Source organism: Malaclemys terrapin, chromosome 6 (assembly GCF_027887155.1).
Source record: "Malaclemys terrapin pileata isolate rMalTer1 chromosome 6, rMalTer1.hap1, whole genome shotgun sequence".
Classification (NCBI taxonomy): domain Eukaryota; kingdom Metazoa; phylum Chordata; order Testudines; family Emydidae; genus Malaclemys; species Malaclemys terrapin.
Genome location: NC_071510.1, coordinates 107,101,058 through 107,127,454, shown reverse-complemented (window position 1 = coordinate 107,127,454; position 26,397 = coordinate 107,101,058). Strand labels below are relative to the sequence as shown.

Genomic DNA, 26,397 nt, shown 5'->3' with positions numbered 1-26,397 from the left:
CCCTTAACTTGGGTCTTGGCAGATAAAAAGCCTTTCAAACTCACCTTTTAATGGATGAAATCTTTTTATTCTAGTTAGACTGAAACCATAAGGGATCCATTTATGAATTAACATTGGACATTTCCTGGTCATTAAGGAACAAATGTTCACACATAGCATCCCAGCTTGCCTTTGCAAAATCGTATATACAAATCCCGCATTAGAGGCCAGATGTAAAGCCCACTAAAGTTAATGGGAGCCTTTCCATTGAATTCATTGGGTTCTGGATCAGGTCCTAGGGGGTGAAATTCACCACTGTACAAAGTCTCATGCACCACTTAAGTTTTATATCTTATGGTTTTAAGTAGGACTGAAGTGGGAGAACATCACATGAGGGTGTACAAATAGATGTCTGCATGTGGATAGTTGAGGTACAATTACCAGATGTGTGCAAATGCCTAGTTATGCATTCAAAGTCACAGGCACCTATCTTGAGCACCCTTTTGAAAACTTATCTCTAGTGCTTTCTCAGCTATCAAGTCATGGGGTAGACTGTTCATAAGAGACTCCACGGCATAAAGAAAGAACATTCAAATGAAAAGTTTTATTCTTTTGTTTCTTGCAGGCCTAGATACTTCAGATGACAACACACCATACATCTTCCCAGAAGATAAAGTTGTAGAGGAAGGCTCAAATGTCACTTTTTGCTGCATTGGAGGCAAAGATAGCCGAATTTTGAATATTTTGTTTAATTACACTGATTATTATTACCCAGACTCAAACACAAGCCAGCGAAACATGGTGATTACTATGAATAAGGTGTTGCATGCAGACATGCCTGGCATTCTTGTCTTTTGTAACATCTCTGGTAAAGGAAGCAAAAATTACAGTGCAACACTTCTCTTTGTGGGCAGTAAGTACACTCTTTGCTTAAGTTCTCTTTCTGTTGCTGGGAGGGGTTGTAAAGGTCAAGGGGTGGGTTCTGAACTGCTATAAATTAACATTGCTCCGGTGGCCTCTGTGGAGCTATGCCTATTTACACCAGCTGAGGAACTGGCTCCAACTGTGCCCTCGCATTACACATTCCGGAGAAGAAAAGTTTGTTTTCAAGTGTAAAGAGTGCAAGTAGATTTTGACTAAAAGAGGTTCATGGATTAATCCCAAGACCTATTAATGCTTTAGCAAACAGATAAACCTGGGAGCTTAGATTAATAACTTTGGTAGATACTAAAAACCATGGACTGAATAAAGACACTAGATTTATGGCTCTTTACAGTAATCTACTACCCTCCCTTCCCTTTCCCCTGCAGCTGCCTTCCTCCTCCAACTGGAGGGGTGTTAACAGGCCACTTCACCTTGAACAGTCTCTTGAAATATGTGTTAACTACTTATGCTAAACAATCTGTTCTACCTTGTATTTAGCTGTGACACTCTGAATACATTTCCCAGGCTATGTCTCCACTACAAATTACTTCGGTAAAAGAGGTGTAAATAATCCACACCCAAGTGTCGCAAGTTATACTGATCTAAGCGCCCGTGTGGTCAGCACTTTGTCGGACATAACTACCACCTCTCGCTAAGGCGTCTTCACTAGAAGCGCTACAGCGGTGCAGCTGCATCAGTGCAGATGTGCTGCTGTAGTGTAGACCTACACAGAGCTCTTCTTCAGGTCTGAAGCTAAGCTCAAAAGCTTGTCTCTCCAACAGAAGTTGGTCCAGTAAAAGATATTACCTCACCCAGCTTGTCTCTCTAATATCCTGAGACTAGAGTGACCAGATGTCCCGATTTTATAGGGACAGTCCCAATATTTGGGGCTTTTTCTTATATAGGCATCTATTACCCCCCATCCCCCGTCCTGATTTTTCATACTTTCTATCTAGTCACCCTACCTGGGACTCTCACAGCTACAACAACACTGAATTAGCAACCACTGTCAAGCTGGGTGAGATCTTTTATTGGACAAGATTGGAGAGAGAGAGAGAAAAGATTTCGAGCTTACACAGCTCTTCTTCTGGTCCAATATGGTCTCCTAAGAATTCAGCCTGAATGTGCACAATACTAGCATAGCATAAAACTTTTCCCCTACAAGTATAGAAGTAAATTTTAAGTTGGGTGATGCCCTAAACATTGGATAGATCATTATTTTACATAAATAACATGTTTGGAGTACAGTGATCTTTCAGAGTACAGTACATTTTAGTCTGCTTTCTTCTCTGAGGCGGTCTTTGTTTGAGTGCAATTGAAATAATAATACCTGTAGTCAACCAGCCTTTGTACATGCATCCGAAGAAGTGGGCTGTAGTCCACGAAAGCTTATGCTCTAATAAATTTGTTAGTCTCTAAGGTGCCACAGGTACTCCTGTTCCTTTGTACATGTTAATCGTTAGTTAAAGGCAAAAATGTTATGTAGCTGTTGCTACATTTGTCATGTTGATCTTCTCCTTGGTTTTAATTACAAGAACCACCTTATGAGCCTAAAGATCTTTCCTGTGACACTCGGGACATGGAGACATTAACTTGTACTTGGAATCCAGGAGAAAATACCTATCTTTATGGGCCTCATTCAACAAAATACCACTTGTTTGAAAGGTAAGTTTTCTCAATTGATTAAATTAGTTCTATGGCCTGTTCTATACAGGAGGTCTGACAACATGATCTAATGGTCCCTTCTGCCCTTGGAATCTATTAAAGTATTTTTCTCTGTATGCTATAAGAAATTGCACCCTTTTCCAGATCATTAAGCAATACATTCAAACAACAAAGGTTTACAGCAAAGAACTTTGGAGCACCCACCATTAACACTTTCTCATGTTGTAAACTGACCAACTAGCCTCACTCTTCATTTTCTCTCCTCACCAGTTTCTGATCCATCACACTAATAAATTACCTCCTTAACCAGGACTGACTGATTTTCTTTAATAGGTTCTTGTGAGGGCCTTTGTCAAAGCTTTTTGAACGTCGAAGTGAGTCCTAGAAATATATTCTCCTTTACTCACTATTTTGTCAAAAGGGCTGGATGGCTCATTCTGTTCCCACCACCTCGTGGTAGTCAGAGACAGCCCAGGAGCCAAGCTCTCTAATCAGAGTGAGCCACACTCATTTTCTCACTTCTAGCCCTGCCTAAGATTAGGGTTGTTGTTGGACAGTCTGGAAAGCATCAGTGTTCTATGGCCTGGATCCTACAAACAGTTATAGACATGAGTAAGTTTGTGCATGTGAGTTCAATCCATTCAGGACACTGTATAACAGCTTAACCTCTGCTGAAAAGCCAACAGTACTGAAAATACTGATGGGCTGTTACTGAACCGTCTTGCATAAGGCCATTTTAGAATTGAATTGGTCAGAATTTTAGTATTTAACTCCCATGAAATTTTTCTGTGGTCAACAGCAAGAACATTGGGAATTCATCCAATTCTCTGTCCCCACAGTTCTTCTGCAGAATACTGAGTGGCATGAACAGTCAGCCCATGAAACAAGAAAGAACTATTAGATCACCCAACCTCATTAGATAATCAGCCACAGTTGCTTACCAACTTCTGAAAGCTTTTTGCTTTTCAAATAAACCATTCCTGGGTACCCTCCTTTATACCACAGTTCTTTTAAAATATAATAGAAATTACTATTTGTTACATTTGTTGATGGAGAATTATGCATATACAATAGCTGTATTTTTATTTAAGTTTTAGTTCTGTTCTAGGTAGGCATCACAGTTTCTGAATCCATTGTTGCACTTCTGCAGCATTTATCATTTTAAACCAAAGAAAAATAAACCAGTGTCTTTTTCCTTTCTCTTGAAAGGTTTTCCCAAAAAACATTGTGCTACCAAGAAACAGTAACGTATCTAGAACCCATCCATTGTTCTTGGGCCATAGACCAGCAGATGATATACAACTTAACACTGACTGCCCAAAACCCTCTAGGAGAGAGAAGTGCTAATTTTGTCATTGATGTAGCTCAAAGAGGTAAGGATTTTTCTGCTCCTTGTTGATGTTTTGAAGGTTCTTTTGGGTAGGCTGAAGATCACCACCAGCAAACATTCTGAGGCCACCCCTCCTATTTCTCTATGAGGCAGAATTGTCTGAAAACCGCTCTCAGATTTAAAGCTAGAAATATGTTTGTTCCTTCCCAGCTTGCCCTGATTCCCATCTTCTCTGTGCCCACACTTGCCTGCTCCCTCTTCAGTTTCAGTTTTGCAGCTGCTGTTACCGATGAACACAGTCTGATCTCCAGGTTGAGAGCTAAGTGATCAAAATTATCCCTTTTGTGGCCTCAGAATCTGCCAAATGTCCAAATGTGAGGAGTGATGTGCAACAAAGGGCCCAAATGAGGGGCACAAAAAAGGGAAACAAAGTGCTGTGGGATCATTCCTTTGGCATACAGAACTTTGACACCACAGTTGCATGTTTCTGATGTAAATCTTCAAAAACAAAAGGGAGAGGACACCAAATTTGTGTGGGATGGACATAACTTTGAGACTAAACTGAATGATTCCCTCATTATGAGTGACATTTGAGTGGTAAACACATTATTACAGAGTCTGAGGGAGTGAGTGCATGCCACCCATGAGCAGTGGATGACAGTAGTATCATCATGCTAATGCATGAGACAAGAAGAGCAATTTACCATAAGTAAAGCAGAACAATTGACTATACCCAAAATGCTCTCAAATGCATAAAGGAAACACACTGAAAACACAAGAAAATGAGTTTCTTTCTCCAACTGCTTTTAGTTCTAGGAATTGTAGGTGCTTCTTGTAACAATACTAGATGTTTCTTTCTGATGGTATAAAGCTTTACGTTTTGAGTGTTCTTCTAACCAGTCTTTTTAGGCAAGTCCTGCCATTTTTCTATCACTACAGATATTTGCTGTAGATTTTTTGCTGATTTTAACAACATTAGCAGAAAAAAGCAAAACCAAATTTACACCCAACATTTCCAGCTCTGCAGTATCAATAATGGAAGTATTCAAGGGTCAGATTTGGACACCATCTAGTCTACTACTCCTTATGGAGCACATATCCTCTGAGGATCTCAAAAGGACTTTAACAAGGGAAGATGAATAGCAGTAGGCCCATTTTTCAGATGCAGAAACTGAGCCACAGAAAGTTTAATTGACCTGCTCATATTCAGTCAATAGAAGAGTGGTGAATAGAACTGCAAGTCTTTGGCTCCTAGTCCAGTGAACTATTTCTGGGGCTCAGAACCCCCAGAGCAGTAGATAAACAATAAAAGACCCAATTTCTAAAAGCATCACTTATTTTTACTAATACATATGTCCCTCTGCCTGGAATCCCACTGGGAGAGATGTAATGAGGAAATCCTAGACTAAGCCTTGTAATCACTTTTATTGCTCAATGAAGACATTTTGAAAGTGCTTGAGTTCAAGTTTTTCAGAATCTAACTTATCTTTCCCTTTGGCAGTTCATCCATCTCCCCCCTTTGACCTTTCTGTAGAACATATGAAAGCCACAGAAATCAGTTTATACTGGAGTATGCAGCCCAAGCACAAAGCAATTAAGCTGCTATGTCAGATGGAAAATCGCCACCCAAGTGGGCAAGTGGAACTGGTAAGAAACTTAAGTTTCAGTCTAGACAAGCAACTGGTGGTTTTGGATATGGAGTTTAGTCTATTTGTTTCATGGTTTTTAATACCATGAGTAGTGGGTGGGTGAACCACTGGCCCTTAGTAGGTGGAATGCCAAATGTACACATGTGTGTGTGATCGAATCACATTCTAGGAGAAATGTTCAGGCCTTTGAGGCTGTCAGTGTTGGTGGAGACCAGGTGAGAGACAAAAGATGACTGGAAAAAGGCTAATGTAGTTCCCAGCTTTAAAAAAGGGAAGGAGGAGGATCCGGGGAACTACAGGCCAGTCAGCTTCACCTCAGTCTCTGGAAAAATCATGGAGCAGGTCCTTAAGGAATCAAGTCTCAAGCACTTAGGGGAGAGGAAAGTGATCAGGAACAGTCAGCATGGATTCACCAAGGGCAAGTCATGCCTGACTAACCTAATTGCCTTCTATGACGAGATAACTGGCTCTGTGGATGAATGGAAAGCAGTGGACATGTTATTCCTTGACTTTAGCAAAGCTTTTGATATGGTCTCCCACAGTATTCTTGCTGGCACGTTAAAGAAGTATGGGCTGGATGAATGGACTATAAAGGTGGATAGAAAGCTGGCTAGATCGTCGGGCTCAACGGGTAGTGATCAATGGCTCCATGTCTAGTTGGCAGCCAGTATCAAGCAGAGTGCCCAGGGTTGGTCCTGGGGCCAGTTTTGTTCAATATCTTCATTAATGATCTGGAGGATGGTGTGGGCTGCACCCTCAGCAAGTTTGCAGATGACACTAAACTGGAAAGAATGGTAGATACGCTAGAGGATAGGGATAGATACAGAGGGATCTAGACAAATTAGAGGATTGGGCCAAAGAAAACTGATGAGGTTCAACAAGGACAAGTGCAGAATCCTGCACTTAGGACGGAAGAATCCCATGCACTACTACAGACTAGAGACCAAATGGCTAGGCAGCAGTTCTGCAGAAAAGGACCTAGGGGTTACAGTGGACGAGAAGCTGGATATGAGTCGATAGTGTGCCCTTGTTGCCAAGAAGGCTAACGGCATTTTGGGCTGTATAAGTTAGGGGCATTGCCAGCAGATCGAGCGACGTGATCATTCCCCTCTATTCGACACTGGTGAGGCCTCATCTGGAGTACTGTGTCTAGTTTTCAGCCCCACACTACAAGGATGTGGAAAAATTGGAAAGAGTCCAGCGGAGGGCAACAAAAATGATTTAGGGGGGTGGAGCACATGACTTATGAGGAGAGGCTGAGGGAACTGGGATTGTTTAGTCTGCAGAAGAGAAGAATGAGGGGAGATTTGATAGCTGCTTTCAAGTACCTGAAAGGGGGTTCCAAAGAGGATGGATCTAGACTGTTCTCAGTGGTAGCAGATGACAAAACAAGGAGTAATGGTCTCAAGTTGCAGTGGGGGAGGTTTACGTTGGATATTAGGAAAAACTTTTTCACTAAGAGGGTGGTGAAGCACTGGAATGGGTTACCTAGGGAGGTGGTGGAATCTTCTTCCTTGGAGATTTTTAAGGTCAGGCTTGACAAAGCCCTGGCTGGAATGATTTAGTTGGGGGTTGGTCCTGCTTTGAGCAGGGGGTTGGACTACATGACCTCCTGAGGTCCCTTCCAACCCTGATATTCTATGATTCTATGAAATTCTATTGTGAGCAGCAAGGTGGGGGAGTCTAATATATTTTATTAGACTTCTGTTAGTGGAAGGGACAAGTTTTTGGGCTTCACAGAACTCTTCCTCATGTCAGAGAAGATAACCAGAGTATCACACCACCAATAGATGTCTCCTGCCTTGTCTGTCTCATATCCTGCCACCAACACGGCTACACCACCACTGCAAAGGTGACTGAGAACAAACAAGTTATTGAGGCTGTCTCTGTGGGAGCAGCAAGATGAGAGATGAAATTCAAGAGCTAGGTTGGGACAGAGCCAATGGAGAGACTTTAGTAGTGAGTGATGTGGTCTGATCAGGTGAGGAAGAGAATCTTAGCAGTTGCATAATTCATAGGTATTTAAAGTCAAAATGGACCACAGGCATAACACAGGCCATGTGCATAACACAGGCCATAGAATTTCACCCAATGATTTCTGCATCTAGCTCAACATGGTTGAATTAGAACAAAACGTGTAGAAAGACATCCGCGGGCAAGCTGTCCCAGTCATTAATCACCTTCACTTAAAAATCAGCATTTGTTTCCGGTTTGAACTTTCACTTTCCAGTCACTGTAAATCTTGGGAGAAGCAATAATAGAGGCTACAGGTGAGGAAGATGCATGTGTCTGGGTGGTGGAAAAGGAATGTGGCCATGGACAAGTGTTTTTAAAATGTTGTGGAGCAAACAGCAACAAGATTTAGTGGCAACCTGGTTGGATGAGGAGCAGGAAAGGAAGGAATCATAGATGCCCTGTAGCTTGTGAGCCTGAGACACAGGAAAAAATGGCTGTATGAATAGCAATGGCGAAAGGAGAGAATGCAAAAAGCTTAGGAAACAAAGTAAATTGCTCAGGCTTGGCCATGTGAAAGCTTGAGGAGCTGAAAACCATCAGGATATGTCAGAGTCAGAGTCAACTCCTTTCTCAAGACAAGATCAAGCAACCAGTCGGGAGGGGCAAGGGACGAGGTATAAGGAACACTAAAAGCCAAAGAAAAGGTGGCCCTGCCCAGTACATAACCTCACTCCTTACCCCATCCATGCAGTACAAAAGAGGTGGTACCAAAGCCCCCAGACTCAAGACCCTCCAAAACAGAACATGACCATAAATTGTAAGGGGTGGTACCAGGGCATACAGTACAGGTATAATTAAGCCTACTAAAAATGAGGCGAAAGGAGGGAAAAGTTCTACTGGTGTACAGAGCAGTGGATATGCTTTCTTGTTAACCCCAATAAACATTGCACTGCCTGCACTTTGGACTCTGGCCTTCTGCTTTCTGTTTGGGGAGCAAGAACCAAGGTAGGGTGGGGCAGTCCTAACAGACCCTCCCATTGTCTGACCCGCCCATAATTTTGCACAATTGTGAAAATTTAAATAGATAAAAATTGTAAAAAGTGCTTAAACAATCATCAATATTAAATAAAATTACAAAAAATTAAAATTGCATTCTAGCAAGCCTATGGATAAGTAATTTAACATAACCTGTAGAGGCCTGTGTTTTCTGGGACAGGTGATCCTGAATTCTCTTCCTACTGGTGACCAGGGAAGTCTGTGCAGCCTCATTGTGCGGTACTGCTGATGACTGTGATGTCTCTGTGACCAAAGAACTGTTGCAGTTGGCATTTAGACTTCCCAGATATATTATGCTGACTAGTCTGCATATACATTACTGCCCTCTATTGGATAGAATGCTAGACTTGCTGCAATATGTAAGAGCTTGCTACCATGTACTGGCAGGAGGCCTTATAAGCCCTTATACTACTGTAGGTAATGGAGATTTCAGCTTCAGTTCCAGTGGTAGAGGCCTATGTGTAGGGGGCAGAATGTCCTGAATTACAGCTTGGAGTCTGTGCAGCTACAGCATGTAGTATAGCTGATGTCCATGAAGACTTGTGTGAACATTCCATTTATGGCTTTCCTGACCCCCTCTCAGCCTCCTGGACCTGGAGGAAGGTTGCAGCAGAGTCCATAACCTTGTTCCACATACTTTAGTGAGTGTTCAGCTTGCCAGTTCTTCACAAGTTGATCTAAGGTTCCCTATGGTGCAGTCCACACAGGGACAGCTCAGCTCCAGAGTATTAAATGACAAGTAAAGCTTGAAAGCTTGTCTCTCTCACACAAACAGAAGTTGGTCCAATAAAAAAATATTACCTCACCCACCTTGCCTCTCTAAGTAAAGCACAAGCAGGAGTGTTCCACTTTTGTAGGAAGTGTAGATGGACAGGCCTCCCTGAAGATCTCCCAGTGGATGTTCTGTCTCTAGTGTGCCAGCGGCGGGAGATCATCACAGATGATAGTTTAGAGGAGGGGACTATACAAAACATGGGGTCCCTATTGCAGACCCACTTTATCTTGGGCAGAGTTCATCCTAATCCTTTTGAGGATGGTAGCAAGTGGGGGGGGGGACCTGAAGGGAGGGTCCAATGTGGAACATGTGTATACTAATATCCCAATGGCATGTACGTGTCCAGATCATCATCCTATTTACCTGATCCTAGTAAGGAGGTCCATGTAGGTAGATATTTTAAATATATGATAAAAGAAGGGGGCATATGGACACCAGCAGAAGCACCAGAGGCAGAAGTGGGAGAAATAGGTCTCACTAATTACACCTTTTTCAACCTACATAGATAAAAAATTCAGTAGCAATTTTGGCAGATCAACGTGAAGGGTTCCTATTGACAGCAATACAAAAGGGGTTAATAGAGCTCTTTGTGGGCCTCCCATATGTCCATGTATTTGGGCCTACTCTGACTTTTCCAGCATGTTTCCACATAATTTTCTGCATTGGGTCAAACTTGACAAGGCAGATGCAATAAATGTGCTGTTGATTGAAGCGGGGGACAGAACGACATTCTGAATCTCAGCCAACAACCTCTTTCTCATAATAGATGTCTGAACCCTAACCATGTCACATTTCTCCTTTGCTTTTGCAGCACAATAGTTCAGTTGTTGAGTCAAATTCATACCCACACCTCACCCTAGGTGGCTTGCTGCCTTTCACCAATTATGCCTTTAGAATGCGCTGTGGTGCAGCTAGCCACTTCTGGAAATGGAGTGAATGGAGCAAAACTCTAAGAGTCAGAACAAATGAAGCAGGTGAGTTCAGTCCATTGGGACGGGAGAGCGGGGTGAGGCTGAAACTTGCTCTTCAAGTTGCTGTTCGCCGTCTGGAAATACTAGCAAGCTCCTTGTCATTGGTGTATGGGGCTGGAGAGGAAAAGCAAGCCTAAGAGCTGCAGGTATTGGGTCAATACCATTTTAAAATATGTGCACACATGCACAGAACAGACTGATTGGTGAAACTTGAGCTTCAGGTGAAACCAGATAAGGTTTCAGAACTCCAGGTGCTTTATCTGAACCTTGTGCCAAACTCAATCCCATCACTTATTTCCCTGACCAGGGAGGTGTGCTAGTTGACTCTTCTTCTTCCCTTTGCCACTCTCAGCATATCTTCAGCTATCTTCTAGGATATCTCCGCCTTGAATTATACCATTGGCTCCCTCCTCCCTATAACCCCCTCTTCCTATGCCTCCCCAGACTGTTGGCATAGCACATCTTTAAAAAGTTCTGTTTGTCTGGAATCTATTACTCTGCTAGGTCTCCACCACTTTAAATCTGAATTTCTGGTGCTTGATAGAGCCCAGGATGCACCAGATGAATCAGAACTGGTGAGATATGAAGTGGGTGCCGCTGTACCACTGAACAGGCATAGTAGTAGTTGTGCGTTTTGAGTGTGGAGGCATCATTCAGTGGTGGGAACATCCATATGTGTGTTGGGGAGGGAAGGGAAGTGGGGCTTGGCACGGAATGATCCAGGAGTCGTTTCTGTAGTTTCAAGGGAGTTTCAGTTTTTGGTGTGGAGGCACAGGGTCGGTGAGTTTTGGGGTCTCGCTGTGTTGCAGGTGGGATGGTCTCCTTAACAACTATTAGGAAAGGTTTGGACAGTTCACCCTTCCCAATATACAGCAGCTTTGTTTTATGTGATTGATCGCAGCTCCCTCAGGGAAACTTGATGTCTGGAGAGAAGTTACCCCAGTTTGGGGAGGACGGAATGTGACCTTATTCTGGAAGGTGAGTCTGGGCACAGAAATGGTTAAGAACAGAAATGACTGGCACAGTATCTGGGGTATTTTTCCTGGCAGGGTGCAAGATTTCGCTCTCATTTTAGTTTTCCATATGATGTGCTGCTCGTGACAATGGAAGCCATACTCACCACACTGCTTACACTGGTCCTGAGAGAGTCTGGATTTTTGTTCAAGAAGCTGTGGATTTGGACCATATGTTGCTTTTTTTTTTTTTTAGTGGAACCTCCATTTCCCCCCAAGAAAATGAAGTTATGTTATGTTTGGATGCCAAAATGATTTTTTAAAAAGTTAATGGAAAGCCTACTTTTTTAAATTGTCCATTCAATAAGCACAAATAGGAAACAACATACACAAATCCTTCAGATTGCCTTATTTCAAAACTCTGCGTAATTTAAAAAAATATTTCTATATGCACATATAAAATATGGATTAAGTGGAAATAATTGTCATTTGTTTAATGTCATCCTTTAAGTGAAAACCAATTCTCTCTTCCCCCCCTGTAAAACAGAGTATCACAAGTACAGTATCCTTCTGACCCTTAAAAGCTTCTACCATAAGAATCATGCCAAATACAGTTTGTAGTAGTGTAAATTTAGCTGCAGATTAAATAGATCTTGAAATATTTTCCATTTTTTCCCAGCCATTTCCAGACTTTAGAGCTAATGGTGGAAGTATTTCATTTGAGATATCCTGGGAAAAGTTAGAGAATGCCTCTGAGCCTGAACACATTTCCATTTCTGCATTACAAAACAGTACTACAATTTCCATCGATAACCATTCCTACAAAGTCAGCGTGGCAGCAAGGAACAATATTACTTCTTCACTTCCTTCAGTGATCATCATCTCCCGGGCGACAGATAATGGTTTGTGTATCTTCAATCCAATTAAAATCACTTTTGTGGGTGCTTATCTTGTATAGTTATTTTACAGTCAGTAATATTTTATTTATCATCATGGAATAATTAATCTAGTCTTGGAATTAAAATGACTGTTTTGCCACTGATGTGTTTGAAAACTATTACCGTCTATCAATGGAGATCACTAAGCCTGTAAGATAATAGCAGTATTTGTATCTTTATCTATTCCCCATTTTCCACCCACCTGGGGTTTTCACAAATATAATATGGTACATTCATGGGGTTATCCCAGTGAGCAAAATACATATGGGTTTAACCAACAAGGTCCTCAATCCTGCATTTGCATATGGATGCAAGGATCCCACTTACATAGAACTCATGTCAGGATCAGGGTCTAATGACCTACTATTTCGGGCTCCAGTTTTGTGAGCCTGCAGTTCAGTTCCTGATATTACAGATTTTAATACAGTCTCCCAACTAGAAGGTATTTGAGTAATTAGCCTCCTAGTGGTAGGGATCAACTTTCAGGGTCCTTTCCCTATTAGGGGTGAGTATTTCATCATGATGAAACATTATTGAAAAGACAAAATCTGAAGTTTTACTGGCATCCAGTCATCAGGTACAGTAATGGCAAGACTAGCATAGTAATTCTACCAATCTTAATTTGACCTAAAGTATAGGTCTTCCTGCTAGAAAAGATATATATTCTAGATAGATAGATATACTATTTTGTGAAGTGCTTTAGTCCATTCTTTCCAAGGTGCTGAAGAAAAGGTTGATCACACTGACCTTGAAGAAGAAAGAGTTAATGGCACAGTTGATGGCATTTATATTTCTTGGAAGGCCACAAATGCATTTGATGGATACATTGTCGATTGGTGCAACTTTCCGAGGTCCCAGCATTGTGACTTTCAGTGGAAGAGATTCGATTTCAACACCTCCAGTTGTCTCATCAACTCAGGTGAAAGCAGAACAATTCTTCATTAAGATGTTTATGCTGCAACTCTTTGTTAGGGCATTGGGTGGCATGCACCTGAATTTTAGGAAACAGTTCCTGGGAAGTCAATTATTAAAGTCTAACACAGGGGTCAGCAACCTACGGCACATGTGCCAAACACGGCACGCGAGCCGATTTTGAGTGGCATGCAGCTCCCTGCCGCGGTCCCGACCCCCAGCCCCACCGGTCTCCCCTGCGGGGGCAGGAGGCAGAAGCTTGGTTCTGCGGCAGCCAAGCTTCTCCTCTCCCCTGCTTCTTCCCCCAGTGTGGTGCTTTCCTGCCCCTCCTCCTCTCCGTCCCTGCGCCAATCAGATGATGGCCCTAGTGAGGGGGAGGGGGAAGAGCAGCAGCGTGCACACAGCTCCATAGAGGACGCAGAGAGAGGTAGGGACGGAGCCTGGGGGAAGGGGGTGGAACAGGGCATATCCCTTCCAGCCCCCTGCCATGAGCTGCTCATGGCAGGGGGCTGGGAGCACCGCCAGGAGCCGAGCACCCCAGCCTTCTGCCCTGCACCTCCACACACCCCCACCCCTCTGCTCTGAACCCCCCCACCCCAACACACACCCATCCTTCTGCTCTGCACCCCCACAGCCCCCTCCCTCTGCCCTGCACCCCACACCCCTCAGCCCTCTGCCCTGCACCCCCCATCCCACACCCAGCCCTCTGCCCTGAACCCCCCACCCCAACACACACCCAGCCTTCTGCCCTGCACCCCCATAGCCCCCTCCCTCTGCCCTGCACCCCCCACACACTCAGCCTTCTGTCCTGCACCCCCACAGCCCCAGCCCTCTGCCCTGCACCCCCCACATCCCAACACACCCCCAGCCTTCTGCCCTGCACCCCACACACCCTCTGCCCTGCACCCCCCACAGCCCCCAGCCCTGATCTCTGAACCCCCCCACACACACCCCAGCCTTCTGCCCTGAACCCCCTCCCCCAGCCCTCTGTTCTGACCCCTGAAACACGCCCCCCTCCAGGTCTGGGGTCCCAGCTGCAGGCCCTGATCAGCCCTCTGTCGGCCTAGGTGAACAGAACCCTAGGCTGGCAGCGAGCTGAGCAGGCTGGTGGCGTAAGATCAGTACTTTAATTTAATTTTAAATGACGCTTCTTAAACATTTTGAAAACCTTGTTTACTTTACATACAATAGTTTAGTTGTATAGTATAGACTTATAGAAAGAGACCTTCTAAAAACGTTAAAATGTATTACCGGCACGTGAAACCTTAAATTAGAGTGAATAAATGAAGACTCGGCACACCACTTCTGAAAGGTTGCTGATCCTTGGTCTAACAACTGCCCAGTGTGTCAGTTTTCTTTCACAGAATCATAGACTGTAGGATTGGCAAGGACCTTGAGAGGTCAAAGTCCAACCCCCTGCACTGAGGCAGGACCAAGTAAAGCCCATCGTTGACAGGTGTTTGTCCATCAGGACCATCTGTGGTATTGTTTTGTTTACTATCTTGTTCAAATGCCACGAACAGGCGGTCAGCATTACTAGAATTTAGCTGGGATTCGGTTTCAACACCTCCAGTTGTCTTACCAGCACTAAAGAGCTGTGTTTCCTAGGTCCTCCTTTTGGTAACTACAGTGATGCAAGATCAGGATTTTTAATGAATTATAGATCTCTCTATAAATCAAACGTGGTTCTGTTTTCTTACCTAAAACTACTGAAGCTTAATCTTTTTAAAAACAGTTTTATTATTTTCTAGCTGCTTTCATGCCTGGGGTGAGATACAGCTTCAGGGTTTATGGATCTCTAGCTAATGAAGATTTTTTCCTGGGGAAGAAGGTTGGGTACACTAAAGAACTGGGTAAGCTGAAAACATTTTACATGTGTACATATTTGCTAAATGGGGCTCATGAAAATAGAGGGGAGTTCTGTAGCTGTACTGTCTTTTCTCTGCCTCCTTGCACTTAACTACAAGCAATGTTTGACATACACAATGTTGCTTGCTTCCCCCATTCCCATTGCATACATGTAATAAAACCCTATAAAATAGCCTCTACCAAACTGCTTTGAGGCAGTTTGGTTATTACAGATCTCAGGAAAATGAGAGTCCACACCAGTCAGGGAAACTGAGCTATAACAACATTAGCAATAACTATGATTAAACAGTTGTTTCTATGCATGATGTAGATGGGCCACAGATGTTTTGCGGTACCAGGAGGCTTTCAGGAAGAACAGACTTAGTTCAGTTTTTATTTGAAAATCATGATGTTCAGTTTATAAACAATGCAAATTTAACAAGAGACAACAGATGGGAATTCAGGAGCAATGCCAAGTGAAGAGATAAATTTTCTAGCAATTAAACAACATGTTTGTCAATTTCCTTCCTTCCAGCTCCTAGCCTCAACCCTCTAGAGGAAATAACTGAGATGACTTCCCATACTGTAACCATAACTTGGGATTCTTATCCCATAAATGAGTCACAGCCTGGATTCATAAGAGGTTATCATGTTTATGTGAAAACCATGGAAGAAGAATGCAGTTTGAAGGGATCCACTAAACATGCTCTTTCAGGTAATTGATTCTTTGAACCCAGAAAGCTGTACACCCATCAATCCAATACATCACATACTGAAATGTGTGAAAGGCTGCACATTTTTTGCTCAGGAGATCAATAAACTGGAACCTCCTGAAAAGTTCTTCACACTTACATGTTAGGCAGATAAATCAACACACCGGGGAATAAATTGAATGATTTTGACCTCTAAAGTGAGGTAACTGTTGCCTTCTCTCCAAGGACTGAGTGTAGAGTGCTTTTAATTGACAGAAGCAGGACTCTACTAATACACAGAGGATTATTTAGGGCCCCATATTGTAGGCCATTATGCAGGGAGCTTCCATTGACTTCAGAGTGCACTTCACAGGTGGAATGGCTGCAGTATCAGCTCCCTGCATTGCACTGAATTTCCATCTCTTATGAACTGAGTTCTGGCAGAGTTTTCAAAATTCCCACTCATTCTCTTTTTGGAAGACAGACGAAGAAGCTGCTATCAGTTTTATTATGAGAGTGGGGATTTTTAGAGGTAGTTAGGTCCGATTTGTGTGCTGATGTTTTCATAGCTTTAGGGTTGGGGCTCTGTGGAAATTCCCCATTTGGTCCATTTGCCTTATTCCATTAAGTGAATATGTGCATAGCTCTGCTCTCAGGGCCGGCTTTAGGCCGATTCCCCCGATTCCCCTGTTCGTCTAGTGGTGAAGCCTACCTGGGGACTGTGTTAAGCATTTGTGGCCCAGAGCTACTTGGCATATCATCTCTGATTTTCCTGTCCCGCATTGAACTCTACTCAAGATGACAACATTTCAGTGCATCCAAATTCTCAGACCCTCCCACTGAATGCAAAAAAAATTGTTTATTCTTACCTGTTGATTTCTCTTCTCCAACATGGACGGTGTCCTGATTCACACCAGTGGGTCCATTCCCCTCTTCTGATAGGACTGGTGTCAGGTAAAGCTGCATGTCTGCGTGAGCCTGGGCTGTCAGGGGCCTGCCCACCAGCATCCTGTCAGAACAAGATTAACTGTGGAACAGTCGGCACTACTGTAACTGTACATACCTGCAAATATTCCCACCCAGGAAGGGTGTAAGAGCAAAGCCTTACCACCCCCCACCATCTGATATACTGAGGCTGGAGAGGATGAGGGATGTGGCTAAGAAACACTTGAAGTGGGAACAGATTGCAAGCCCTAGTTTCTCCATGTCCCTTGTACTGCAGGCATTTCTGCCTCTCAGTTATCAGTAAGGTGCTGCAGGGTGGGGGATGGAGGGTGCAGAGAGAAGAAAGGGACAGAGGCAGAACAAGAAAACAAAACCTGCTGAAAAGCTACTAACAAAAGGTAAGTGAATTGTGGAAGTGGAAACCGAGCTTGTAACTTGGCACAAGCAGAGACTTCTGACAGGAAGTTGGTGGCTGGTCCCCTACTGGATTGGCTCTCTCAGACACACTGTTGCTGCTATCTCCAGTCCAATCAGAAGAGGCGCCACGCAACCCAGCAGTAATGAGTTAGAGCAGAGATTCTCAAAGGAATGTATTCTGCGGGGGCATGAGAAGCCGCTCTGCCTTGAGAGCTGGGAGGCCAGAAAGCAGCGGCTGCTGGCCAGGCGCACAGCTCTGAAGGCATTGCCACTGCCAGTAGCAGTGGAGAAGTAAGGGCAGCAATGTGCCACCCTTACTTTTCCGCTTCTGCTGGCAGCAGCGCTGCCTTCAGAGTTGTGCACCTGGCCAGCAGCTGCCACTCTCTGCTCTGCCTTCAGAGCTGGGCAACAGTATATGTACTTGTGTGGCGGGAGCTGTGGGGGTGTAAAGGACTATCAACACAAAGAAGGGGGACGCGAGAACCACTGAGTTAGAGCACATCCCCTTCCTGAAAGGCAACGCACATTAAAAAATAATTGAGAGTAATGGTTTGTAACATCTCCTTTGATTATAGATGGTACAGTCCTATGTAAATACACTATAGAAAACCCAGAAGAAAAGAGATACATGGTGAAACACCTGGTGCCAGGAACAACATATGCACTGGCAGTTACAGCTTACACCGGTGGAGGAGAGACTCCCATCGAAGCCTATATAGATGTAGATACACCACATGACTGTGAGTTTTGAAAATGAAAATATGTATTTGAGGGGCTGGGGGGAGGGGAGAAGGGGAGGAGGAAGGGAAATTAGCACCTATAACTGCTGGCGTCTTTTCTAAAAAGAAAAAAAAAGTTTATTAGATTAGGTAGAGATGAATGGATCTGAGAAAGATCCCAGTTAGAAGATGTATTTATTAATGGATGCATTCAAATAATACTAATTGCCAAATTAAATGTTTTAGTGCTTGTATAGCTCCTTTTACCTAGAAACATAACATATTTAAAGCATTTTACCATGTTATTTAAGCCTCAAACACCCTGCAAGGTAGCTAAGCAAATGTATACCCACTTTGCAGATAACAACACTGAGGTTCATTTACAGAATGAAACCAGTGACAGAGTTGAAACCAGAACCCAGGAATACTGACTCCTGGTCCTCTTCTCCAAATACCAGACCATACGAGAGTATGAGAGAGGAATTTTATTTAGTTCCAGCTAATTTTATAACCTATAGAAGACTATAAACCATTTCATATACTGGCTGTTGCTTTCATGACCAAGTAGTTAATTTATGTGCAAATAAGAGCGCTGGACTTCCTAACACTGATTTGTATGAAAAACTGGCTTACAAATCCACCAACTCTTGCGTCCCATGCTAGATGTGACCAACGAAGGGTCGCTGCATGAGAACCATGCTCACTAACAGTGGCCATATTAGACAGAGAGAAAAAAAAAAGAGTAATTACTTACCTGTAATTCTGTTTGCTTGAAGATGTCACACCAGAATCTGACTCTTGGGACTTGTGCTCCCAAGCTGAAACTCCCCAACTTTGTCCTCAGAAGAAGTGGGAGTGTTGATTATTGCATGAAAACCATACGTTTTACACTGAGCAGCATGCACTACCACTACACCTCAGTGCCTAGACCCTCCCAGACAGCTAGTGAATTGTATGTGAAAGCAAGGGCTCCTAACCCAAACCAGTGAAGTAAAATAAAAACCCATAAACTAACACTAAAAAATGTCCCAAGAGAAGCCATCCCTTCTGCCCCCTTTGGTTAATTTAATATCAAAACTCAATTTACTGGTTTGTTACACCCCTGCATGACTCCGTTGGTAACTATTGTGGAAACAAACTCTGGAGGTTCAATTCGGTTTGGTGCTGAGCTCCCTCAACTCCCTTGATTTGGCACTTGGAACACTGTAGTATTGGGGCCTTTGGCCCCCAATAAGCAAAGCACTTAAGTGTGCCCTTACATCCTATTTACGTCACTTCTTTCTTTTTACAGGGATAGATGGATTGGAGATGTTTAAGTGCTTTGCTAAGTAAGCGTCTTCACCGCAAAAAAAAAAAGTATTTTTTACATTGGTGTAACCGTTTCAGTGTAGCACCCTAGTGGAGACAAGGCATAGGCAGTTTTTGCTTCAATGTTGCTGCTTGAGGTAAATCCCAGAGGGACATAGGCTTGACCTTGAACAGTTACATCAAGGTCAGAACTACACATGCTTTGTCTCTATTGGGGTTTTACTGCAGGATAGCAATCTCAGCATAAAAAACACACACCGTATTTTGCTGTGAAGACATAGCCAAAGGGAGAGTATTTGCATACCTGCTCCTTGAAATCTTTGATATTTTCATTTATAGTTAGCAAATCAACTCAGGTAAAATCATGGTGCCTGTAAGTAAAAAGCAATTTTTTTTTTTTAAAGGACTGGTAAAGCTGAACTTTTGGCAATAAAAAGTAAATGCCAAAAAATACATGTTCACTTATAGATTTGAAGGCCAGAAGGGACCATTAGGATAATCTAGTCTGACCTTCTGCATAACGCCGGGCACAGAATTTCAGCAAGTGATTCCTCTATCAACTCTAGTGACTGCTAGTTGAGCTAGAGTAGATCTTTTAGAAAGACATCCATGCTTGATTTAAGGATGATCTTTTATCCTAGAAGCTCTATGTGTATTGATTCAAACAAGGGAAAGTTAGAAAACTGGTTTTTGAAATACTATTTTTCTTTCATAGCAAAGATTTACCTTCTCGTTCTGCTAGTGATCATTTATTTTGTACTAAGTGGCGTGTGCTTCTGGAATATCAAGTGGTAAGCTCATTGCAATATATTTTCCTTCTATAAATAGAGAAATGGTCTGTTTTAATCCAAAACGGATTTGTAGTTTGTCCATTTAAACCCCCTTCATAATACCTCCTTCATTTCTCTCTTTGAGCATCTTAGTAAGTGGATGCCATGAATACTTGGCTTGCTGTGGTATACAATACATGGCATCTCCACTTATTTTTGTAAGAATCTTAGCCCTGCTGTACAAGTTAAGGGAGAATGAATGTTGACAAATGAACAAAACAAAGTTTCTTACTTGTTTCTCTGTGGTTTTCTAGGGTGAAGGATTGCTGTTGTCCTGAAATTCCCAATCCTAACAAGAGCAAAGTCCTCTCATTTAATGGATTAAAGGTGATTAGATTAGACAAATCCAATAACTTTAATTTTTCCAGTCTCAAACTAAGATCCAGCAAAAAGTATTATAATTTTTTTTCTGTACTGATAATTATTATTTTTAATAATGATGCTCATTTTACAAATGGCTTGTCTGATTAACGTTACTTTTGGTTGAAAAAAAGTCTCCATTTTCCATCGACATGACTCTGTAGTAATTAGTTTACGCTTTGAAGTCTGTCTTTGCAAGGATAAGATCTAGACAGTTACTTTAAAAGTTATAAAAGCTCTTTCCACACTCTCAGACCTGTCAGAGCAAAGTCCTTCTAATACCCTTAGATATCATAGCTTTCAAAAATAGAGCTTAATTTGACTATTCCTCTTTGAGACATGCACTAGATCTTGACTAGGTGAGTCCTGTAAACTATGCCTGATTGCTGCTTCCTCTCCTGATGTTTGCTACAACAAGAACTCAGACTTCTGGGAGAACTTAACCTGCCAATGTTTATGTTCCTTGTGGATTTTTAGAAGGGCAAGCCCCCCAAACAGGCTTAACACAGTCAGTTGCAGTCTTAATTATGGTTTCCAATGTTACATGATGAAAACTGAAGAGATATGCAAGTTCTTAAATTAAAGGGTCGTGGTCTCTCATTGCTCAGCAAATTTCCTTTGTTGAGATTAGATAAAGAGCTCTCCAAAATTGTCTTCTAATTAGATCCAGCTGAAGATCAAACTTCTAGTGAACTAGAACCATGTGTATGCCCCTTCCCCTTCCAATCCTATACATCTTATAAAAATTCTAACTCTACAGAATTTACTCTACATTTCTAAAAATGCTTAAAATAATCATTCCCTTTCTACCTAGTCAGTGTATTTTTCATTGTTCTAATGTAATTGTCTTCTCATTGCTCTGCAGCTTAATTCTGAAGCAGTAATGAAGCTAAATGACTGCATTCCTGATACTATAGTATTGGAGAATACATCAGAAGCCAATACACTACAGCTGTGGAGCCATGGGACTATCTTAGAAAGTGAAAGCAAAGTTATCAATCCTTCCTGGGTGTATTTTGTTCAAAATGAAGAGGGAGATTTGATGTGCACACAGTCAGCTCAAGAAGCTTGCACTTCATTTGAAAACTTAGCCTATTCTTCCCAGACTGCACTTGGTTCCAGCCTCTATCAGAACCTCTGGATGTCAGAAAAGAGTGAGCCACAGTTGTCTATATTGTTGTACCAGCCACAGCATTACATTGAAATTCTGAGTAAAGACACTGTCCCATCCTTAAGAGAAATCACTGAGAGAGAAGGTAGTTTAAGATATATTTCACAAATGGAAGTACCTCGTTCTGAGGTTAAGTTAAGTGATTTGCCCTATTCCACTGAGCCGATGGAACATTCAAATGACAAAATACAAACAGTCTTGGGTTCAGAGCTGGTCACATCTACATCTGATGTAGAGCTGTCCTGACTGTGAACGTCTTCTTCTAGCAACTCAGCAGTGTTATTGCTTCTAGGCCGGCATTAAAAACTGACCTGCCTATTTAAACAATCTGTATGCTATAGTTCAATCAGAAATTAGGGGCATTAAGCAGGAATTACAGGGTGAGATGGTATGGCCTGTAGTATGTACACATTCAGATCACAACTGTCTCCTCCAGCCCTAAAATCTATGAATACGCGAGATAAGATGCACCATGACTTGTGCAAGGTCATTAAACTACCACAGAGAACATAGTCATTCTCTGATCACAGTCAAGGGACACCCTTCACATGTATTATCCCGCACAGACTTATTGCATTGCTGACGCTAATATAGAAGGCATGTATTGTGAACCTCAGCATGGAACATTACTCCTAGCTTTGAACTCCCTGGCTTTGGTTGGTTGGGGTCAGAATGTTAATTAACTGTGTTTTGTATTTAATTTTCCACATAATAATAAAAAAAATTCCATGAAAGGTCAGCTGAAGCCTTCATGCTGGGGACTAAGTGCTTAAAGGAATTTATTGTGGTACACAGCACTAGCTGCACCTTTGACCCTTCTCTGGGCTCTCTGAGTGCACTCCTTCAGGTGCTAGGCCTCATGCCTTCACCACCTGCCTCTAGGGGGGAATCCCATGATTCTCTCGCTTAGACTGAGTCTCAGGCAACAGCCCTTCCTCTGTGTACCAATCATGATTGCCCAGCTGGGTTCGGCCCTGCAAACCCTTCAGCAACTCTGATCAGAAGTGAATATCGGGACCCAGAATGGCCTTTTCAGAAACAAAGGATTGTTTCCTCTCAACAGTAGAAACAAAGCATAACAAGAGCAAGGGTGTTTTAACACAAGAATTACCTGCATCTCAATCTTACCTAAGCTTAGGGTCCAGGCACCCTCACTTCTGACTGCTGAGTTCAGTCTGCATCCCAGCAGCAGTTAGGGAGTCCATCCAAAGTCCTTTGTCTGCCCTGTGTTTCTTGAGCCTAGTTAAACCAGTTTATGTGGCACACCAGAGGGGTTGGGTAGAGATCTTCACAGCAGTTGCTTTTCTTCATTGTCAGGTGTTTGCAGGGCAGCTGTTATCAGGTTATTGTCTTCCTTTCTGTGCATGTAGCTTCTTTTGGAATTACCCCCCTTTACTCATATAACAAACCACCAGGTGGACATATACTGTTCATAAAATGTTACAACTTCCACATCCTTCACAAATGGAGTCAAATCAAGAAAACGAATACTCAGGTTGATTATCAGAAAAAAAAAAAATCTGTCATTAAGGTGAATTTGAATGTGGAATAGTTTCCCAAGAAAAGTAATGAAAATCCCATTATGTGTTACATTGACAATATCTTGTCAACTGGACAAGATATTAGAAAATGTACTGTAGAGAAGAATCCTACATTTGCAGGGAGCTGAACCGAGTGATCTGTGATCCTTGCTGTATCTAATTTCCATGAAATATCTAGTAGCTAAGAAAGAATTTGATCTACCATTTAAAATATTACAGTTTTTTAAAAGGATGTATTTGCAATTAACCAGATCATTTCTAAGGATATATAAAAAGGAGTTTCCTCTAAAGAAAAATTCTTATGAGCAAAAGTGAATAGTTCATATAAACTAATTAGATGCCAAATGTACAGACTATTCCCCAAATTATCTTCAGAGGATCTCAGTAGGATAGGCAAAGTATTTCAGGGGCCATACAAGCGAGTGACTAGGTCCTAGTCTGTCAAAGTTGTAACCCAAAATGGCAATCCCATCAGAGATGCCGAAGACTGAATAAACAAGATCTCAGTTTCATCTCTGGCTATAGTTGGACACTGGATGGAAGCTCATATGGACAAAGGAGTTCAATCTGGAACCTTTTACAAGCACCCAACTCAGTTTTAAAATGCCATTTTTGAGCACAGCTTTAGAATCAAGTATATTTTCACAAAATGGACAAAGTTATCTTTTACAGATCTTGCATATTAAAATAAGTGTGATAGTTTTCCTCTTAACTGATCACTCAGACGCACTGGCAAGAGACTACAGCAGTGGTAGTCAATTATTTTTTGTCAAGTTCCAAATTTCTTGGTCAAGGTGTAGTCAAGGTTCAGACTCTAAAGAAAATAATAAAAAAATAACAATGATAATAATAAGTAAATAGAAAGATTTTGGGATCCATTCAAAAGCGTGTGGCTGTCCAGATTTGGCCCACGGTCCACCTATTGACTACCCCGGACTACGATGTAATAAAAGTACAAACAAATGGGCTGCTACAACATTGTAACCATAGAAGCACAAGGTATTCTTATCCATCAGTGTGCCTATCAGTGTGGTGGGAGAATCATGCTGTTGAAATTCATAGAATCTGGATGGATACAAGCAGTCACTGATACTTTTGGTACAGAACTTGTAAGTGTAGGGCCAAATCTTCAGAAGCATGAAAATATAGTTGAAGTGCACAAATACCCCAGCATGCATAGATCAGCAGCTTCGTATTTATTGAGGTAGTTAGGTACCTACGTTACATGTACACCATTGAATATTTGGCCCATATTGTGGCAGTATTTATATTTGTGAGCCTGACGACAGGTATAAAATATGGTAAATAACTTGCTTGATTTTTGTAGTAACAATATACCTATATTAAAAAAAAATCACTATCAGTCTCATAGTAGCCACTTTTTCACAAAGAAAATTCTAATTCCTTGCTCTCCCTTCTTCCCTGTGCACACACATACACACAATACGATACATCTTACCTAAGAGAGTAGCTAGGATTTATTTGGTTTATTTCCATTATCAGTTGGTAAATAACAAATTATTTACAACTTTTAAAATCAGATTTCCAATCTGGTGTCTACCAAAGCTCGTTTTTACCTATTCATCATCTAAGATAGCAGTCTCAGTTTCTCCTTTGCTTGGTATTATAAATTTCAACATTTAATCCATAAAGTTCAGGAGACCTATCCAGCAGGAATTGAAAATGGACATTTTTATTGTTAGTGAACACTATACAGTAGCTTGCAACTTCTGTAAATATGCTCTTGATGCAGTTTGGCCATTTGTTGGAGTTTATCTTCTGCTAAGACTCAACTGATCTACAGTTTTGCTTCGGACAAAATGATAGAAAGATAGTTTTTCCTGTCTTACAACATGGGTTTTGATGCAAGTATCAGCTAATCTATATTTCTGCACGAGTGACTAACAGACATAAGGAGGAAGCATCCCCCTCCATCCGGGTAAAAGCAGTGCTAGGGCAACATAGGAACCAGGAGAGCAATTTTCTTAGATTAGCACATTAAAAGAACTGGTTATTTGTATTATAGTAGTGCTCAGAGGCCCTGTTGTGCTGGGAGCTGTAGAAGCATAGTGCCTGCCCAATTCACGTATCGACATGGATGAAGCACCTAGTTGCACTGGTGATTTTAGTAGATTTCATCCTGCACAAAGATTAGTTGGCCACATGGACTGTCAGATTGATCAGCAGTCTTTAATACTGTTCATTATGAAGTGTTATTAACCCATCTTCAGGTGGGCAGTTAGAGCGTGTACAGCCTGGATAAGCAGAATTAACCCTCTGCCTTTGAAGAAAATAGTGTTGTTTTGGCTCAAGAATTTTTCTTTTCCTTTATTAGGGGCGGGAGACCTTTTCTAGATGAGAGACCAGGTAACCCTATTTCTCTTAATATGGAGGTTTTTGATATTTGGGAAGCTAGAAAAGGAAGGGGAAAGTGGGCCATTCTGGATCCAATTCTCATTTGCCCTCTGAGAAGCTCTTATCCAAGAGGGAGAAAGAATGAAGGATGAGAATCTATTTGTCCCATCAAACAGTGGAGCAGGCGTGCATGTTTGACAAGATTAATCAGAACAGGAGATGAAGGAAGCTTGAGAGAGAGTGAGCAGGGAGGCAACAAAGACCTCCAAGCTATAGCTCCTGGATGAAGGGAATCCAAAAGACACTATGTCCCGCCCTCTAGCTCAAGCTCTCGAGTCTGGGTCATTCTGCAAGTTTACTTTCTGGGTGTCATGGGGCCTCAGGTGCAGCATCTCTTTAACCCTTAGTAGAGCTGGCTGAAAATTTTCTGATGGAACGACAAGCTATAAGTCCTTGGCATTTTGGAAGGAAGGATACTCAGGGCATCTCATCTCCTTGTGGACTATGTTTGAGGTAAATTTTCAAAGCCCTTCTGACATCTAAGGTGAGCCACCTTTCCTCAATAGGATGCTGTGGCATTGGACAGAATGAAGGTAGAACCACCTCTTGGGGAGTGTGAAAAGAAAAATTCACCTCCGGCAGAGGTGCCAACTTTGTGATTTGCCAGGGTGTGCTCGACCGCTGCTCAGCCCCAAGCCCCACCCCCACTCCTTCCCCACCTTTTCCTGCCCCTGCTCTGCCCCTTTCCCGTTCATGATGGCTATCAGAAGACAAATTTTGATGGATAAATAAATGTTGACACTGACATCAGTGATTCAAAGGGTGGTTTGTCTGGGCTCTCAGTTCAAGTGAGAAGTCCCATTTGGGAAAATGAGGTCTAATCTCCAGCTTGTGTAACCGGACTGCCCTAAGGAATCTAGCTACCTGGTGGTTCTATGCCAGAGTAGCTAGAACCAGTGGTTGGGTCCTAGAACTAGAACTAGTGGTTGGGTCCTATGATGGATCCTGCGAACATCATGCTATTAAGGGCAGACACTGGACATGCAATGGTGCTAGATTAGAGACCTTTGTCAAAGCCTTCTTGGAGAAATTGAAGATAGCCA

At 42.3% G+C, this 26,397-nt stretch overlaps 1 protein-coding gene across 3 annotated transcripts in view; it reads left to right on the top strand.

Moving 5' to 3' along the window:
* Nucleotides 1-25,319, top strand: part of OSMR (oncostatin M receptor) — an 80,832-nt gene extending 55,513 nt beyond the window's left edge. Inside the window, exons 5-18 of one of the 3 annotated variants that reach the window (XM_054032708.1) lie at nt 605-892; nt 2,439-2,568; nt 3,778-3,941; nt 5,400-5,545; nt 10,146-10,308; nt 11,207-11,283; nt 11,938-12,160; nt 12,915-13,115; nt 14,860-14,961; nt 15,492-15,671; nt 17,586-17,750; nt 19,753-19,828; nt 20,122-20,194; nt 21,093-25,319. In XM_054032708.1, the coding sequence (XP_053888683.1) occupies nt 605-892; nt 2,439-2,568; nt 3,778-3,941; nt 5,400-5,545; nt 10,146-10,308; nt 11,207-11,283; nt 11,938-12,160; nt 12,915-13,115; nt 14,860-14,961; nt 15,492-15,671; nt 17,586-17,750; nt 19,753-19,828; nt 20,122-20,194; nt 21,093-21,644 (2,540 nt within the window). In that variant the 3' untranslated portion in view covers nt 21,645-25,319. The remainder of the gene's footprint in view (nt 1-604; nt 893-2,438; nt 2,569-3,777; nt 3,942-5,399; nt 5,546-10,145; nt 10,309-11,206; nt 11,284-11,937; nt 12,161-12,914; nt 13,116-14,859; nt 14,962-15,491; nt 15,672-17,585; nt 17,751-19,752; nt 19,829-20,121; nt 20,195-21,092) is intronic. The other 2 variants (XM_054032710.1, XM_054032707.1) reach the window with 2 other exon arrangements.
* The last annotated feature ends 1,078 nt before the right edge of the window (nt 25,320-26,397 follow it).